At 40.8% G+C, this 16,491-nt stretch overlaps 1 protein-coding gene across 1 annotated transcript in view; it reads left to right on the top strand.

Annotated features, from left to right (window-relative positions):
* Positions 1 to 11,113, top strand: part of ube3d (ubiquitin protein ligase E3D) — a 28,990-nt gene extending 17,877 nt beyond the window's left edge. The window contains exons 9-10 of the mRNA XM_023281148.3: positions 188 to 326; positions 10,583 to 11,113. Of these exons, the coding sequence (XP_023136916.2) occupies positions 188 to 326; positions 10,583 to 10,603 (160 nt within the window). The 3' untranslated portion in view covers positions 10,604 to 11,113. The remainder of the gene's footprint in view (positions 1 to 187; positions 327 to 10,582) is intronic.
* Positions 11,114 to 16,491: the final 5,378 nt, after the last annotated feature.

Below are 16,491 nucleotides of genomic sequence, written 5' to 3'. Positions count from 1 at the left end.
TGTGCTAGTCACAATAAATCGCCTGTACTCTGTGTGTGTGTGTGTCTGTGTGTGTGTCTGTGTGTGTGTCTGTGTGTCTATTTGTCTGTGTGTGTGTCTGTGTGTGTGTGTCTGTGTGTGTGTGTGTGTGTGTGTGTGTGTGTGTGTGTGTGTGTGTGTGTGTGTGTGTGTGTGTGTGTGTTTTCAGGGTTGTTGCTAGTTGGGAGGTCAATGCCTTAGGACATCCTGTGGTGCTGCCGCTGAAGGTGTGTGAGGAGCTGCTGCAAGTGATAGAGGACAGCAACGCCACACTCCCTGCGTCCATGCGTTGCATGACGTCTTATGAGGTGAGACATTTACTGTGCTCCGCGAGGCAACAGATAATGACCGACACATGTGGATACGTGGCGTAGTCAGATGTTTTGATATTTCTAAAATGCTTATGCTGATGCTGTGCAATAAAAGCAAAGAGATGCTGAAGGTCTTCTAATTCATCTTCGTCTTTTGTAGAAAGCTGTATTAGCAGCACGGCGCGGCCTGTTTTAGCTGACAGCAATCACTTACTTCACTTTTTAATCACAGCACCCCGGTTTTTCCATTATTCAGTAGCGCTTGACGGGGTTTTCTTGTTTTTTTTTTTTTTTTTTTTTATCCCGCCTTAATTAATTTCATGATTCAAAGCTTTCAGTTAGCAGCATTGCTTTAGGGATAATGTGGGCCAGTTGCAAGATTTTACTTTTGTCAGCCTTATTCAAGCTTCTATACACCTGTAATTGTGCAAAATGTGTATATTTAGCCCGAGCTGCCTTTGACTACAGAATAGGAGGTGTTAACTTTGCTGACAGCTCTATTCTCCTAGCTGTTTTAAACATCCTGATGGGGGTAATTAGCGCCATTATCCTCCACTTCCTGCTCACAAAGTTTAGGATGTGACTCCTACCGCCTAAACAAGTTTTCCATTAGTTAAAAAACACAAGAGCTGGAACTGAGCCTCTAGAGGGAGGACTATTTTCTCGTAATGGAAAAAATAACATACTAAGGTTTTTATGAGTCAGAATGGGTGTTTACGGGGATGACCATGCATGAGAGTAAACCGGATTGATCCATGTACAGTATAGGCAATGAGTCTGTGTTACTATATCTGACAGAAATCTACACATTTTCCTATTAATATTAGAGTTATAATTATAATATCTCATTCAGTGTTGAATACTAAAAGAGAACAAACCTCCATGATCACTACAGATAAAGGTGTGGCCATTAAAAGGTACAGTCTGCAAGATAAAGTAAAGAGAAGTAAAGATAAATTAAAGAAAATGTGGTCCTTATTTCTGGTAATGCCTTTTTCTAAAGTCTTTTATTAGACTCTCAAAAATGTAGAAACAGCAGAAGAAAATGGAAGAAACATATTAAATAGCGTGGTTATCTGTTCTAATTTAAATTGCAGTTGTTAGCATGTTGTAGCTATGTAGCTCATTACATACACTAATAGCCTAGCAGTACCTCAGAGGCCAGTAGTTGACATATAATTAACTCACTGCCTAACATTACCAATCAGGTAAAAAGGGTCCTGTTATCTGCCAGATGTCTGAAAGCCAGTCCTAATAGCAGTCAGTGTTTAAGCTAACATTAGCATCATAGCGTTATTCATTGCTGGATTTAAAACAACTGGCCAACACAATGTTGTAGTCACCAAAGTTCTCATCCTAAAAGCTTTTTCTCCTGTTTAGCAGAAAATTGAAATTGAATAAAATAATCTTTCAAAAATATAAAGAGGTGTCTAAGCTAATCAGCAGCTAACAGCGATGCTGCTTTTTTTTTTACTGAGACAAATTTAACCTTTGTCATTTATCATATCATTTGTCTGTACTTATTCAAGACTCCTTTTAGATTGTTCTTGTTTTGTAATGCGTTGGCTCTGAACTACACAAAAATCAAAGACGCTGTTTTCATCCACCTTGTAGTTCTAACGTTAGCCAAATTAAGTAAACCGGGCTCATTTTGAATTAGCTTTGTTTAACACTAATAATACTTTACAGTGCCAAAGGAAAAAAAAGCAAAAGGCCACATAAGTCATTGGTTGTTTTTCAGGGAAATTAGAGTTCAGATTTTAACTCTCAGTTTTATTATCTGTTGCTAATTTTTGCCTCAAAGACTAGAACGCCTTAATGTGTTAGATAAGTGGATAATCAGAAGCATTCCAGTTTTAATGTGTGAATGTTAATGTCATTGGGGCAGCCCCAGTGATTCTACAAGAAGCTTGTGAGATTTGAAGCTGGATCTGTAACTTCTCTCCTTACCAAATATTCAGGGCCAAACATCAGCTCACACCAAGGTCCCAGACCAGATTTACCCTCTGTTTGTTGGGAGGGATAAAACACAGGTAAATTAGCCTGACCTCCGTTTGCTACAGCTGATAAAATCTGTTTGGAAAGGTTGTCATCTCAGCTGGCAGAATTGATAGCTGGCAAAAAAAGTGAGCAATTTGTCTCTCTGAATTGCAATAAAGTACTTGTCGCTTTAAAAAATAACTTTGAATTTTGACTGATAAGTCTGCCGCCGTTATCATCATAAACTGACGGTGTGAGAAGAGAAAGATTGACATAGCAACAGTAGCTTAAGGAGTAGTGGGTTTTTGAACATTTAGTTCTGTCAAGGTTCTGCAGGTTATCGGATAAATTACAGCACCTGTAACTTTATAAACTTAAATCTCTTCTCTACTAAGCACAAAAGCATTTGGTTTACACTTCTGTAAACCAAAACTAATGTATTGTCGAACTGAAATGGAACCATTCTCCTCTGAGATGCAGCACCATGTCCCCTTAGAAAAGTGATATTTGGACCACAGTGCTTCCACCCACATTAGACTGGTATTCTAATAGGCTCCTGTATTGTTGTATCTTACGTTCCCTGAGGATTATATACTGACATCAGAGCTGTTTCTCTTTTTGTTTTTCTCGTACAATGAGGTGATGAGATAAGCAGTATTGTTTTCTGAGGTAACAACATGACAGTGGTGGGCGGCTTTGTTGAAATGGAGAAGGCTACAGACACTGCGACCCAGATACAGGACACAGTATCTGCCTGGTGGCGGAAGCTGTTACAGCGGTAAAAAAAAGTGTGATAAATGGACACACTTGAACACTTCCTGGTAGTAGAAGCCCGTTGTGCTGTAGGCGACAGGGGACGGCAAGGTAATGTGATCATAGGGCCATCTAGAATTACCGGAGATGGTCACTGTTTGAAAACCACTCCAGCGCTCTGAGGACCAGCATGGAGCGTGACAGCCTCGGAGCTTATAGTGATGTGAAGAGTTGAATGTGTCAGAGAAGATGAGATGAAGATGTGAGGGAGGGAGAGAGAAACCAACAGGGGAGGATGTGAGCTACAGTAATTCTTTACTCGTGTTTGTCTTTGAAGGCTCAAGTAAGCAAAGGGCTTCTTTGAAGGAACAAACGGTGTTGTAAACCTCCATCCATCCATTTTCTGTACACTGCTTAATCCGATAGAGGATCGTAGGGGAGTTGGAGCCTGTCCCAGCTTAATGTAGGGGGAAAGCAGGGTGCATCCTGGGCAAGTCGCCAATGCATTTGTAAACACTTTAGCCTTATTTAAGGGGAATTATATATAGTTTTCATGCCCTTAGTCCTCACTTCTAATAACATTCAATGCAGCACAGAGAGCATTAGACAGCAATAAATGGACGCCAATGCATAGTTTTTATGTATTTACTGGGTGGGCGCATAGTCTAGCTGACTGCTAAGGGTACATATGCATGCTGTTGTTGGCATGTGTGGAGAGAAACTTAGTTAAGACTTGTGACTGTCTTCACCTTAAGTAGCCCCCTCACCCCCACATGACCCTAATGAGGATTAATAATGGATGGATATGAACTCTTGTTTTGATGACTGGCTGAATGAGATGTTCTGTTATTCTTCTGAGACTATTTTTTCAGCTGGAGAGGTTGTGCTGCTCTGTCTTTCTCTTTAAAATACCCCCAAAGGTGTTCTGTTGGATTCATGTTAGGACACGTGTTTGGCCTAATCATAGTTTTACACTTTTCTTCTTTACAAACTCTAGTGTGATTTTATCAGAGTGTTTTGCTTTATTATCATGCTGGAAAATCCCTTTTCGGACAAGTTTCTGCAGTCTTGGAGTCAGTTTTTTGATATATCCCCAGGCATCAATGCTCCCACCTCTGGCTTCACTCTGAGGACTGTGTGCTCACCGTTGTGGTTTGTGCCAGAAATGCTGGACTCCATCTGTGCTGATTTAATTTATCTTCGTCTCATTTGACCAGTGAATGTGGTTCCAATGCTCATCAGGCTTCTTGTCATGTTCTTTAGCAAAGATTTGTGCAACAGAACAAGCAAAGCATTTTTTCTTTGAAGGCCATCCATGGAGGCTGATGTTGTGCAATGTCCCTCTCACTGCCTGAGCTTTCACAGAAACTTTTATTTCGACTGATAATCGCTGTGCAGAGTCTGAAGCTCTTGCCCATCTGTTTTTCAGAGCTAGAGTGTACAAGTTGGTGTCTCTGATTAGTGGTACTGTTCTGTACCTCCTAATTATTGCCGCAACTGTGTTTGAGTTATGATACAGATAGAAATGGCAAGTGAAATGAAAGTTTCTGCTGTTTATCAGTCATTTTATTATCATGTTAATGCAGTTAGAATAATTAGTGATCACAGGTGTATTCACTTTTGTTGCTTTGGGTTTTTACTCTCGGGCCTATATTTTCAATATAGTCTTTCTAAAGTATTTGTTTCTGACTGTTCATAAGAGAAGAAAGTCCATTGTCTTACTTAAAAATAATGAAATTATTGAGCAGTGATTCAGTTTTGAAACTCTTGACAGTTAAGTGACATTGCAAAGGGGTGTGAGCTCACTGACACGCTGTCAAGGTTTACTGGAACATTTGAATAGCCATCATGTTTTAGTTACATTACAGTCAAAATGTCTGCGATGAAAGAAAAGACTGTACAGGGACTCTGGAACTGACTCACCAAACAGAACACAGACATGATGTTATTACTTATACCTGCAGTTTTTCTGCCATGATGTCAGACTATCAGCCACATCAACCACAACAGCCTAACCCAACCATCACAGCACACACTGTGGCTTTGTTCGCAGTAGCTCTGTTAAAATGGGTGTCTCTTTGTATGTGTGTTTTTTTGTTTAATTTCAGTCCCTGTGAGTAGATCAAAGTCTGCATCATAGCCCTCCCTGTTATTATGCTGCATGTGGAATGTCTCGGCTGCTGTGTTCCCCGCCCTCCGTCCCTGGGACTGCCACTGTAATGGTGTGTAAAGTAGATCCAGCTTTGAGTGTCACTCTTGAGTCCGGGAACAGACATCGCCTCCCCCCTCCTCCTACTTTATTAATCTCCTACTCACTCCCACAGCGATGGCATGTATGTTAGACGGGGACTGATCCAAAAAATGATCTAGCATCTTACAATGAAGCTGAGGGAATATATCGATCATACATCGCCTCAGTCTTTCTGGAGTCCAAGCAGTGTCACAGCAGGAGCAGCTGCACTTTGTCCAAATAAATTACTTCCTCCAAGATGCGCACATCTCAATTCATTGCTCTTGGACCAATGCGAGAGGAGGAATATATCAGCAGGGCACGGGTCTGTGATACTGTCTTGTGTCAAAGTTTACATCAGGATAGGACCAGTATCTCAATTTAATGATATAAATGAGGCCAACATTATTTTAAGGATAACGAGTTAGTGTTGTTCACAAGTGGAATTGAAATGATGCGGTTAGTTGAAATATACTTTCAATGTATGACGGATTAATTGATTCCATTAACATTCCACTTGCAGAGTTGGAAAGGTGTTGTATTTATTTTATTGTGTTTAAACGACACTATATTTTCTCATACTACTTAAATATTGCTTTATTATCATGGTTACTGATTTAAGTCCCTCTACATGGACAGGAACTAATTGTTCTAACCGAATACCATGTTACAAATTAGTTAGCAGAAACTGATAGGCAGTCTGCAAATATGTACGGTATATATACACGACCAGTCAAATGTTTTAGAATGTCTGAATTTTTACATTTTTTTATGGGAAATTCTGCATGTTAGTGTTTCATTGTACTCTAAAATGAAAGCATAGAACAAATAGACACATGAAATTTAAAAAAAATCAATTTAGAAATCAAAATATATTCTAAACTTCTGACTCATCAAAGTACATCCTTTGGGAGATCTAACAGCTGAACTCACTCATTCTTTACACAATGGAAATCAAATATTCTTCAGAAAGTTCTTCCAACTCTGTAGCAAACTTCCCATAAATGTGTGTTTCTTGTAGGTTCTTTGCTTTCACTCTTCTGTCCAGTTCATCCAAACCAGCTCCATGGGATTTAAGTCTGGAGACTCCATGTCTTCAACCATCTTGTTCTTTGTTCCTAAGGTAGTTCTGGAAGAGCTTGGACTGATGTTCTGGGTCATTATCTTGCTGTAGGATGAACCTCTGACCAACTAGGAACATACCAGAGGGTTCTGCATGGTTCTGCAGAATGCTGTGGTAGCTGTTTAGGTTCAGGGTTCCTCTCACTCTGTACAAGAACTGACCCTGGATCCAGCAGAACAGTCCCAGACCATCACGCTTCCTCCTCCATGTTTAACAGTTGATGTTCCACACTGAGGAACCATCGTTTCTCCTACTGGACGGCTACAAAAATCCTGCTGATGAACCAAAGATTTCAGATTTTGATTCATCAGTCCATAATACCTTCTTCCAGTCTTCAGTAGTCCATTGGTGGTGTTTCATGGTCCAGGAAGCCTCTTTTTTTCTGATTCTGACGTCTTAGCAATGACTTTCTGCTGAAACTCAAAGTCTTCTCTCCACAGTTAAACTGAGACTCCTTCCTATGACCACTATGAAGCTGATGGAAGCTGTTGTCCTGTGAGCTCCTATCACCAAGCTGTTGTTTCTTTCTGATTCTGTTGTGGCTTTGGGTCTTCCAGGCTTCTTCCTGTCAGAGTTTCCTCCAATTTCTGAGCCTTTTGATGGTGAAAAAAACTGGACTCACTGACACCTTGACGCAATTTCTCTGTAGGAAAGACCTACATTTTTTAGTGTCAAGTATTCATCCATTGCTTTTCAAATTTTCCACCATTCACCATTGCCTGTTTCAACTCTTTCAAAAGTTTGTGCATTATTTTTAGCTGATTATTTTAACCATTCATGTGTTACTTTATGCCAATAGACCTGTTTCGTGGCCAACATTTTGACTTGTCATAGCAGATACATTAACCGGAAACCTGTCACCCATAATGTGCTGCCTGCATGGAGCTCACCTCCCACCAACCAGAGTAAGATATACCACATTAAAACCAACTCTAGATAAACTCACCTAGAAGTCAAAATATTTAGCTGCAAACAAGGGGGCATATGGATTAAATTGTTTGCAAAGAGAGAATAGCGAAAGTAAGTTGCTTTAAAATACCAGATGTTAAAGAAGTTAAAGACATTTTTGAGAATTAATTTCGACATGGATAACACTTCAGAAAAAGACTACATCCCATTTAGGTGAACCTGTGTCAAGGTCCTGGTCTTGAGCATGCTGGCTTCATTACTTGATGGAACTGGGGTACTGTTATCAAAATGCATTTCGCCCTGTGTTTTGAACATTGAATTTATTCATTTTTAAAACCAGCATTGTACTAATTTGTCACTTGGTTTGAATATTTCCTCCTAAACATAAAATGTGGATGTATATTTTCATGAAAGTCATCATTTCTATTTTTAGATTAGTTGAGCTGTGCTGTAATCTTTTTTTCCAAGCCTCAGTTTACATACAAGATGATGAGAGGAAGGCGTCAGAGTTGCAGTCAGAGTGGCTCTCGTTTATGAGATGAAATGTTTTTTCCCCGTCTCCTAACTAATCACGCTGAAATGTAGCGTATGGAAGGTAAAAGAATGCTGCTCATTAATCAGCTATGGAACAACACTCAGGCTAATAATAACTGGATGACAGCTGAGTTTACTGGCTGCTGGAGATAATCTGAAGCAGTAACAGAAAATGTTGAATTGTCAGCATCTTTGCAGCATCAGTCATTTTGTGTGTCATCAATCTGGAACCAGTTTTGAGGTTGTTTCTGGTTCATGTCTTTAGGGAGGGGTGGAGTAACACCCATGGGTGGTATCATCTTAGTATCATTACATCGGTCAGTGGCTTTGTTCATTTTGCCCAGAATATGTCCTCATCTGTCTCTGTTAACTGTTTAACTGCAGGACACTCCTTTGAGTTTAATACAAAACATGCTTTTTCCATCATGTTCTTCTTTCCCTTACCTCTTTTGGTCTGTTTCTTTATGTGTGAAGACATATTGTCTGTGCTGCTTGCCAAGTTTGAAGCGTTGTGATAACAGAGCACGGGCACTAAGCATTAAAGAGTGCGTTTGCTCTAAAGACTTCCTTAAACCAGCCTCTTTGTCATTGTCTCAGCACCTTTAATACCCCGACTATACCTTCCATTCTGTTGAAAAAAAAAAAAACTAACTAAAGAGTTGGTTTGCAGAGATGGGAATAAAACTACCACAGGTAATCTCTCACTACAGTTAGATGTATTTCTACTGAAGCTGGGAGGTGATATTTTATGTTTCTCTGAATTCTGATGAGATCAAAGAACTCTAACATCCTTAAGCATATTATAGTTGAGTATTGTGGGCAGAGATGCCGTCAGCATCCCTAAAGACTTCACGGAATTAAACACTGATAGAAACAAACTATCTGAGAACCATTTTTGTGCAGCTTCTCATAATATAAACAGTGGATTTTAAAAAAGAAAAATCTTCACAAGAAAGCTTGTTGCCATGATTAGTCCTTTCAGTCAGGTCTTCGACTAGCTTGGAGTTAACAGTTCATGTTATGGAGGAACTGGAGTCCAAAACTCCACCATGTTGGCAGCTTACCTTTGTTCTCTGCATATGAGCAATTACTTAGAAAACCAGATGACTCATTCTGACAGAATTTGACAGATGTGTTAGATTACTTGCTCTCTGTGGGTTGAACATCCTACGAATGTTAAGCAAGGTCCCAGTGATACTCTGGCTCCCTCTGAGAGAATACTGTAAGATTTTCTTCTTATTTATACAGTTTATCTGGAATAGGTCTGCACTAAAAGTTATTTATTCCAAGTTCATCTGCTGATTAGTTTCTAGATTAATCATTTAGTTGCTCCTCAGATAATGGTGAAGCATCAGTTTCCCAAAGCGCAAGTTACTTAAATTGCTTCTCTGCTTGTGTATTTATTTTAATAATAATTTGATATCACAAAAAAGAGTGCAGTGGTTAGAACTGGTGCCTCAGGAGGAGGGCTTTCTGGATGCTTGGGTTTTTCTGGGTGCTCCAGCTTCCACCCACAGTCGTGCAAGACATGCTTTGTAGCTGAATAGGTGTGAGCGTGACCCTAAATGGTTGCATTAGCCTGGCAGTGGACTGGCAACCTGTCAAAGGTGTATCCACCTTTCGCCCATTGTCAGCTGGGATGAGCTCCAACCCTCTGCAGGAGAAAGTGGTTGATGGATGGGGAAGGAAAAGCTGCAAAGAACAATTGAGACCCTGGAACCAGTCAAATCTCGCCTAAAAGTGTCTAAGATTTATCAATAATCAAAATAGTGAACATTTTTTTTATTGATTGGCCATTCGACTAATTGATTCAGTTCTAATTAACCGATGTGTCTTTTTTTCTGAAGTGCTTTGGTCGCAGTACTCTACAATATGTCCAATGTATGGATAGAAAAGATCTTCAGTTGATTGATCAGTCATTAAACTGAAGCTGTATTATCGCTGTTTATTCAGGCAGGTTAACAGGAAAACTCACCTTTACATAGCCTTCATTATAAAAGTTTTAAAAAGAATAAGGTTGTTTTTTTTTTAATGCCCTGAAACCCTTATTTTTCCATCAGCTTCCCTCTCTGAGCGATCGAGTCCCTCCGGGAACAATCCTGCCTTGCTGCTCCATCCAGACTCACATTGCTCCGGTTGCTTATCACGCTGTGTCTTCTTTTTCTGGGACTCGGGGCTGTGTTAGCAGCAGCTCACCTCTAGTTGCCGTTTCTTATCATTTGTATGAATTACCATTTATGCGCTTGAGTGGTGAGCAGACACTGGCATGGGGACGGAGAAGACAGGGCCTTGAGTGAGGCAAATGCCCTCATCCATCATCCCAATATAGAGCCCTCAGTGGAGCGCAACCATTGTCTGCAGCAGGCAAACACCCAGAAACAGCAGATGGAGGAAAAGAGAGGGAGAGCGAGAGAGGGGACGGGGCTGAGCTGATTTGTTTTCTGGGCTTTGTTTATCCGAATGTGTGTTTTTGAAGTTGATGAAATTCTACCACCTGTGGTTTCTTTGTTGTTTGAAGGCAGTAATTGCAGATAATGTGTTGCTGTGCTGATCAGTCGACCAGAGAGATCCAGTACATCTGTGATTTGGGGAACAAAAAATTCTCATTGCACGGTGCAAAACAGACATTTTTAAATGCTAAAGTTAAACCAATTTTATTGGACTCTTCTGTGTCACGAGTTTCCTCATAGATTTCAACCGTAACTAAACTTTTGTTGTTCCCAGGTGGCATATCTGAGGCTGTGAGGTCACAGCAGAGAATCCAGGCGGTCACAACTCCATTCGTCGCCCTCGGTAAGGAATTCGAGAGCACCTGGGACAGCTGAGAGCAGAACCTCTGAACATGTACATGCACTGTTTCTGTAAGTTAACACCCTGCACAGATTAGTATGAGAATGGAGTTTAACTGCAGAGGAAATGCAGCAAGCATCTAAGAGCTTGTTCAGCATGTCAAGTTGTGGTTTCTGGTTGCGTCTGTTAAAATGTTTGCTGGTGTGTCATCACTTGCAAACGGATTTGTGTTGAAACAGGATGTTCAAACAGGATGCCAGGCTACAAAAGATCCAGTTAATGTAAAATAAGAACACTGGAGTTCTTTTCTCACTGAATAGATTTCTTTGTCGTTAATCTTTTCCCATGCTTGTGTAATTGTCCCAAACTGTATTAGAATCATTCAAAATCCTGTATCTACAACTGGTATATTTGTCCGGTTCATTTTTTTCTCAACACAATTAAAGAGTTGTTTTTTCTAAAGAATTGTCTTTTCTGTTTTTTCTGTCTGCTGTTGAGCACTGCTGGTTCATATGTGGGACATTGTTCTTGATGAAAGCTTATTATAGAGGCACTTCAGCTCTGGAGTACAGCAGCACGTCCTCTACTTGAGTGTAATTACAGCTTGGGAGGCTGGGTGACTTTTGTCTAGTTGTGGGTTTATGAGTGTGTGTCAATGCCTGATGATATTTATGTAACATGCGTGGTAGCAAGAATCATTGTGAAGATGTATGGTAATGCTGAACATGGCCCTTGTCATTTGAAACATCACACACTCTTCACCCTGTGGAGTTCGTCATGATATGATGGGCTGGTCAAGTAGTTTTTACAGAATGTTCAATGGGAGCACTTTCAAGACACTTAGCACCGTACATCCAGGGTGTCAGTGTTGGTTTGGCATTCAGTCAGTCAACCAATTGGTTCAAACTCAAATATTTTATACAGACATTCATGGTTTCCTATTAATGCCTATTTGGTGATCCACTGACTTTTCCTGTGGCACAACAACTGTGACATTTTTCGTTTCGACTAAAATGCGTCCATATATCTGGTGGATTACCATGAAACTGACTGCAGACATTCATGGTGCCCAGAGGTTGCATTGTTTTCATTTCAATCTCTTGTCTTGAGCCACTACTTTAGTTTATGACTGTATACCTGTGAAACTGATCGTGCTCCAATCAGCCTCAGCTAGTTCTGATTACCATTAGCAATTAGCTTCCTAATGTGCTAAGCTAAGATGGTGAGTATGGCTCAAAGTGGTCGCGTGCATACCAGTGTCACTGAGCTGCTGGTATCATAGTCTTGTTTATGTGTCAGAAAGGTGTTTTAAGATGTTGCATATTTTTACATTTATTTTATGATGCTTGGATCAATGTGACATTTCAGTGCTTTAACTTTTACCATAAATCAAGTTGAGACCATTTTTTGTGTTTACCAGAATAACTGCCTGCAGAGCCGTGCCGGTTGAGTAAAGCAAAAGGATCTATTACAGATTGCCGTTGGAGCTTGTTACGCCCACACCTCTACTTCATAGCTCATGAATACAGCATCTAGTCTGCATAGGTTATCTCTGACCAGCAGTGCAGCATAATATCTGCCTCCATGCCTATCTTTACAAACCCCTAGTAGGGACGAGGGGACAATTTTTTTCTGCTCCTGACTGCATGCCTGGATCCACTGAATGCCGATGCGGCAAGTGACAATTACTTTAAAAAATACAAAGAAGTATTGTGCCCACTGAGGCGGCAAAGGAGAGAGTGAATTGGCTAATTAAATACATCTAACGCTGAACCGTCAAGGGGTTCTCATTTCCTATCTGCCCTTTTTCCACAAGTGCAAATGAAGTAGGCTCTAAATAACCCATTTGTTTCGAGCCCGCTGAGCAGAAGAAGCTACTCCACATTACAGGCTGCTGCCGCCGCTTTAAACACACCGACAGATACAGTCACCCAGAAGCCTTGAGGAGTTGCAGGCACTCTTTGTCTTTCTCCCCTTGATGATAGACAATAGAAGTGTCAAATTAAAAGTTTTTGGCCAGGAGACTCCCGTCTGTTGACATCGTGCAGCTCATTAGCCTTTTCAGACAGTTAGCTCATGAAAAATATCAGTCTGGACAAAGGTCTACTACATATTCCGCCTAAGTAATTACTGCTCCATGGTTGGAGGACAGTTTTTGCTTGCTCCTCTTTTACATGTACTGCTGACGTGCAATAGATTTAAGGAATCTCAAAAGCAGCTCACATGAATGGCAATATACCGACACTGCTGTTCAGCTTGTGGGATGGTGCTGCATCTTTCCTAATGAGTTAACGTTTAAACTGGATCTTGGTGATTTGCATGTCTGAAAGTTATAATCCACATATAAATAAAAATTGGGGCTGCACAGTGGCTTGGTGGTTAGCACTTTAGCCTTGCAGGTATGAGATCCCAGGAAGGCTGGGACGTGAACTGGGGATCTTACACCTGCGAAGTGAAAGCCACTGTGCAGCCCCAATTTTTATTTATATGTGGATTATAATTTTCAGACATGCAAATCACCAAGATCTGGTTTAAAAGTTAACTTATTAGGAAGTTTCTGCAAGGAGTTTACATGTTCTCCCTGTGCATGTGTGGGTTTTCTCTGGGTTCTCCGGGTTCCTCCCACAGTCCAAAAACATGATGACCATGTTGACATACTGATGTTTAGTCGGTGTATTATTTACAGTTAGCCATCTATAAAATGCACAAAAAAGAGATAAATAAGAATGCCAGTTTTGTAAATATTTGGCCAACACTGAAATTAGTATTTATCCCATATAATATCTTTAAATTTCATCACAGTCCATACAATAGTTGTCAATACCTTTCACTTAAAACCACAGACATCAGTGTCAGGGTGGCACGAGAACAGATGTCTGAAGTCATTTACAGTTATCAGTTATCATGACTATCAGTATGAAATTGATTGGACATCCATTTAGAAGGTATAAATATTTTACCAGATACATGAAAACCTAGACCCAGTGATAGTATAATGGCACAAGATGAAGAGTCTCGGCATCATCGAAGTCTCCTGGGTTCATCCTCTGGTAACCATGAATGTCTGCAGCAAATGTTGTCATTGCATCCAGCAGTTACTGAGACATAGCACATGTAGCTTGAAAATGTCTGCTCCTTTATGGTTTGAGAGAAGAGTCAGGGGACCTTCGAAGTCAGCAGGCTTCATCGTATGCTGACTATGAATGACTGTGCAAACTCTCATTGTCATCCATCCAGTAGTTGCAGAGATATTTCAGAGATATATCACTCTGGACCAAAGCAGTGGACCAACTAACCAACATTGCGATCCCTGGAGCTGTGCAGCTAGCACAGTGAAAAACAAATCTACTTCTACAAACTTAAGGAGCAAAAACAAACACTTCTCGTCAACTTGTATCTTGCTTGGACTTTCATAAGCAAACTTCCTGTCCTTGAGTACTTAGGCTGATACTAAACAGTGCAAATCAATGCATTCCTTCAACCAGAACTACTTCCTCTCTGACTTCTCACCCATCAAAGATGAATGTCCAGTAAAACTACACATGGCATCACGCATATGGAAAGATCAAGTCTACGAACACGACAGTATGATTTTCAAATTGGATTTTCCAGGTCTTTGCCTTTGCTAATGGCTATGATATTATTTTCGGATTAAGTGAGACAGCGATGTGTGAGATTACAACGTGGCCACTGTAGAAAGAAAGAGATCCTTTCGGGAGAGGTCAAGCCATGAAGCTTGTCTCATCTCTGAGAGGAAATGAGGCATTAGATTGAGTTCCCGTTTCAGTCACCCTATCCTAATGGGTCATCTATCCTGAGAATCTTAGAGTCGTTCTCGAAAGGGGAATCATAGAATCTTTGCTCTTTCCTTCTTTTACTGAGTCACTGTGAAGGTGAAAAATAAAGACGAAGAACAGTGCGACACAGTCAGCGTTTGTTCTAACCATAGTTTTTATAGGGTTGAAAAAAGGTTTTGAACTGCTCTATGACCCTGTTCTTCCCTCTGGACCATCAGATTCGTCCATTTAGTGAAAGACTGAAATATCTCAACTACTGGATGGATTACCTTAAAATTATGTATGGACGTTCATGATCCACAGAGGATGGATTTTTATGTCGTCTATCTAATGCTACTAGAACGTGAAACTTTCTCAACAGGTATTTTGTGGATTGGCATGACATTTAGTGTAGACTTTCATGCCCATTGTTACGGCTGCACCAACATCCACACGACAGAGACTGGTAAACCCAGTGGACCATATTGGTGGTTTATTTCAAATTTGCTGAAGGTACATTCATTCTATTTCAAGTATGCACTCTTCGTTAACTTTTGAATTTTCAACACTTACCCTAAATTGTTCATCACCTGGTCTGCACAGTGTCTTGGTGGTTAGCACTTACGCCTTGCAGGTAGAAGATCCCTGGTTTGCGTCTCAGCCTTCCTGGGATCGTTCTGCATGGAGTCTCCATGTTCTCCTGTACATATGTGGGTTTTCTCCAGGTTCTCCAGCTTCCTCCCACAATCCAAAACATGCTGAGGTTAATTGGTGATTCTAAATTGTCTGTAGGTGTGAATGTGAGTGCGATTGTTTGTCTCTATGTGTAGTCCTGTGATAGACTGTTACCTGTCCAGGTGTCCCCTGTCTTCACCCTCAGTCAGCTGGGATAGACTCCAGCCCCCCATGACCCTGATGAGGATTAAGCAGTGTAGATGGATGGATGGATGGATGGATGGATTTTAATCACCCACATGCAAAAGTTTGTTTTCTTGCTGTTTGTATGACTTTGAGCAGAATTACACGAAAACTACTCAGCCAATTTTCATGAAACTTGGTGCAGCGATGGAACATGCATCGAGGAAAAGCCCATTAAGATTTTTATTTCTGCACCTTTTGCACTGTAGCACCAGTGGGCTGTATTTGGAGGTGTGTGTAGGTACATGCTGTTTGAGCCACATGTCATATGTCACAGTTTGATTCCTTGGATCATGAAGAGCTCAAAATCCCAGATAACAGAATTTGGCAGCATTTACCCACTAGGAGGTGGTAACATGCATTTTGTCAAAGAATTGTTTGTATTTTTGTATTTATAATGCCATTTCTCCAGGATTTCGATTTCTGACCAATACCTTCCAAACTTTATTCTTAGCTTTATTTTGTGTCAATTAGCAAATATTTGCTCGCTAACACGCTGGCCTTCATGGTTCTCAAGTGAAGGAATAACAGTCGTGAGCATGTTAGTGTGCTGATGATAGCATTTAGCTGGAAACACTGCTGCCCAAGTAATGACCTCAAAGAGCCTCCAGCATGGCTGTAGACTCTCAGTCTCATTTCACTGTTATCTTAATTCCAAAGTCATACCGTCTGTGCCTCTGGCTCCCCCGATGTCCACATAACTTTAACAGCCATCCCACCCCCTGCACCCACACCTCTCACTCTGCCTCTCCCCCATCCAGGCATTCAAACAAGACCATGGGGCAAAACCGTGAGCCTTCAGGGCCTCATTAGTTTGTCCATTGGTCTCAGCAAGCCTCAGCGGCAAACCTTAGAGCAGGCGAAGGCCACAGAGTCAACTTGCTGCTGGGGAGGAATGACACAGCTGCCACAGCGAGCAGGAATCAAAAAACAAGTCAAAACAGACATCCAGAAAACACACAGAAAACTGCTTACTGTCATGGCTGAGTGGGCCGATGTGAGAATACAGTAATGAGAATGAAACTTGTCAAATGCATCTGCAATATGTCTGTTGTTTCGCTTCCAGGATACAAATGGGCTTTAGTGCTATAAAACCTCATTTCCAACTTTAGAAAGAAAGTGTGGAGGTAGGTGGGCAGGCAGACAAGG

This window comes from Amphiprion ocellaris, chromosome 9, assembly GCF_022539595.1.
Source record: "Amphiprion ocellaris isolate individual 3 ecotype Okinawa chromosome 9, ASM2253959v1, whole genome shotgun sequence".
Taxonomy (NCBI): Eukaryota; Metazoa; Chordata; class Actinopteri; family Pomacentridae; genus Amphiprion; species Amphiprion ocellaris.
This window is presented reverse-complemented; position numbering and strand designations above follow the sequence as displayed.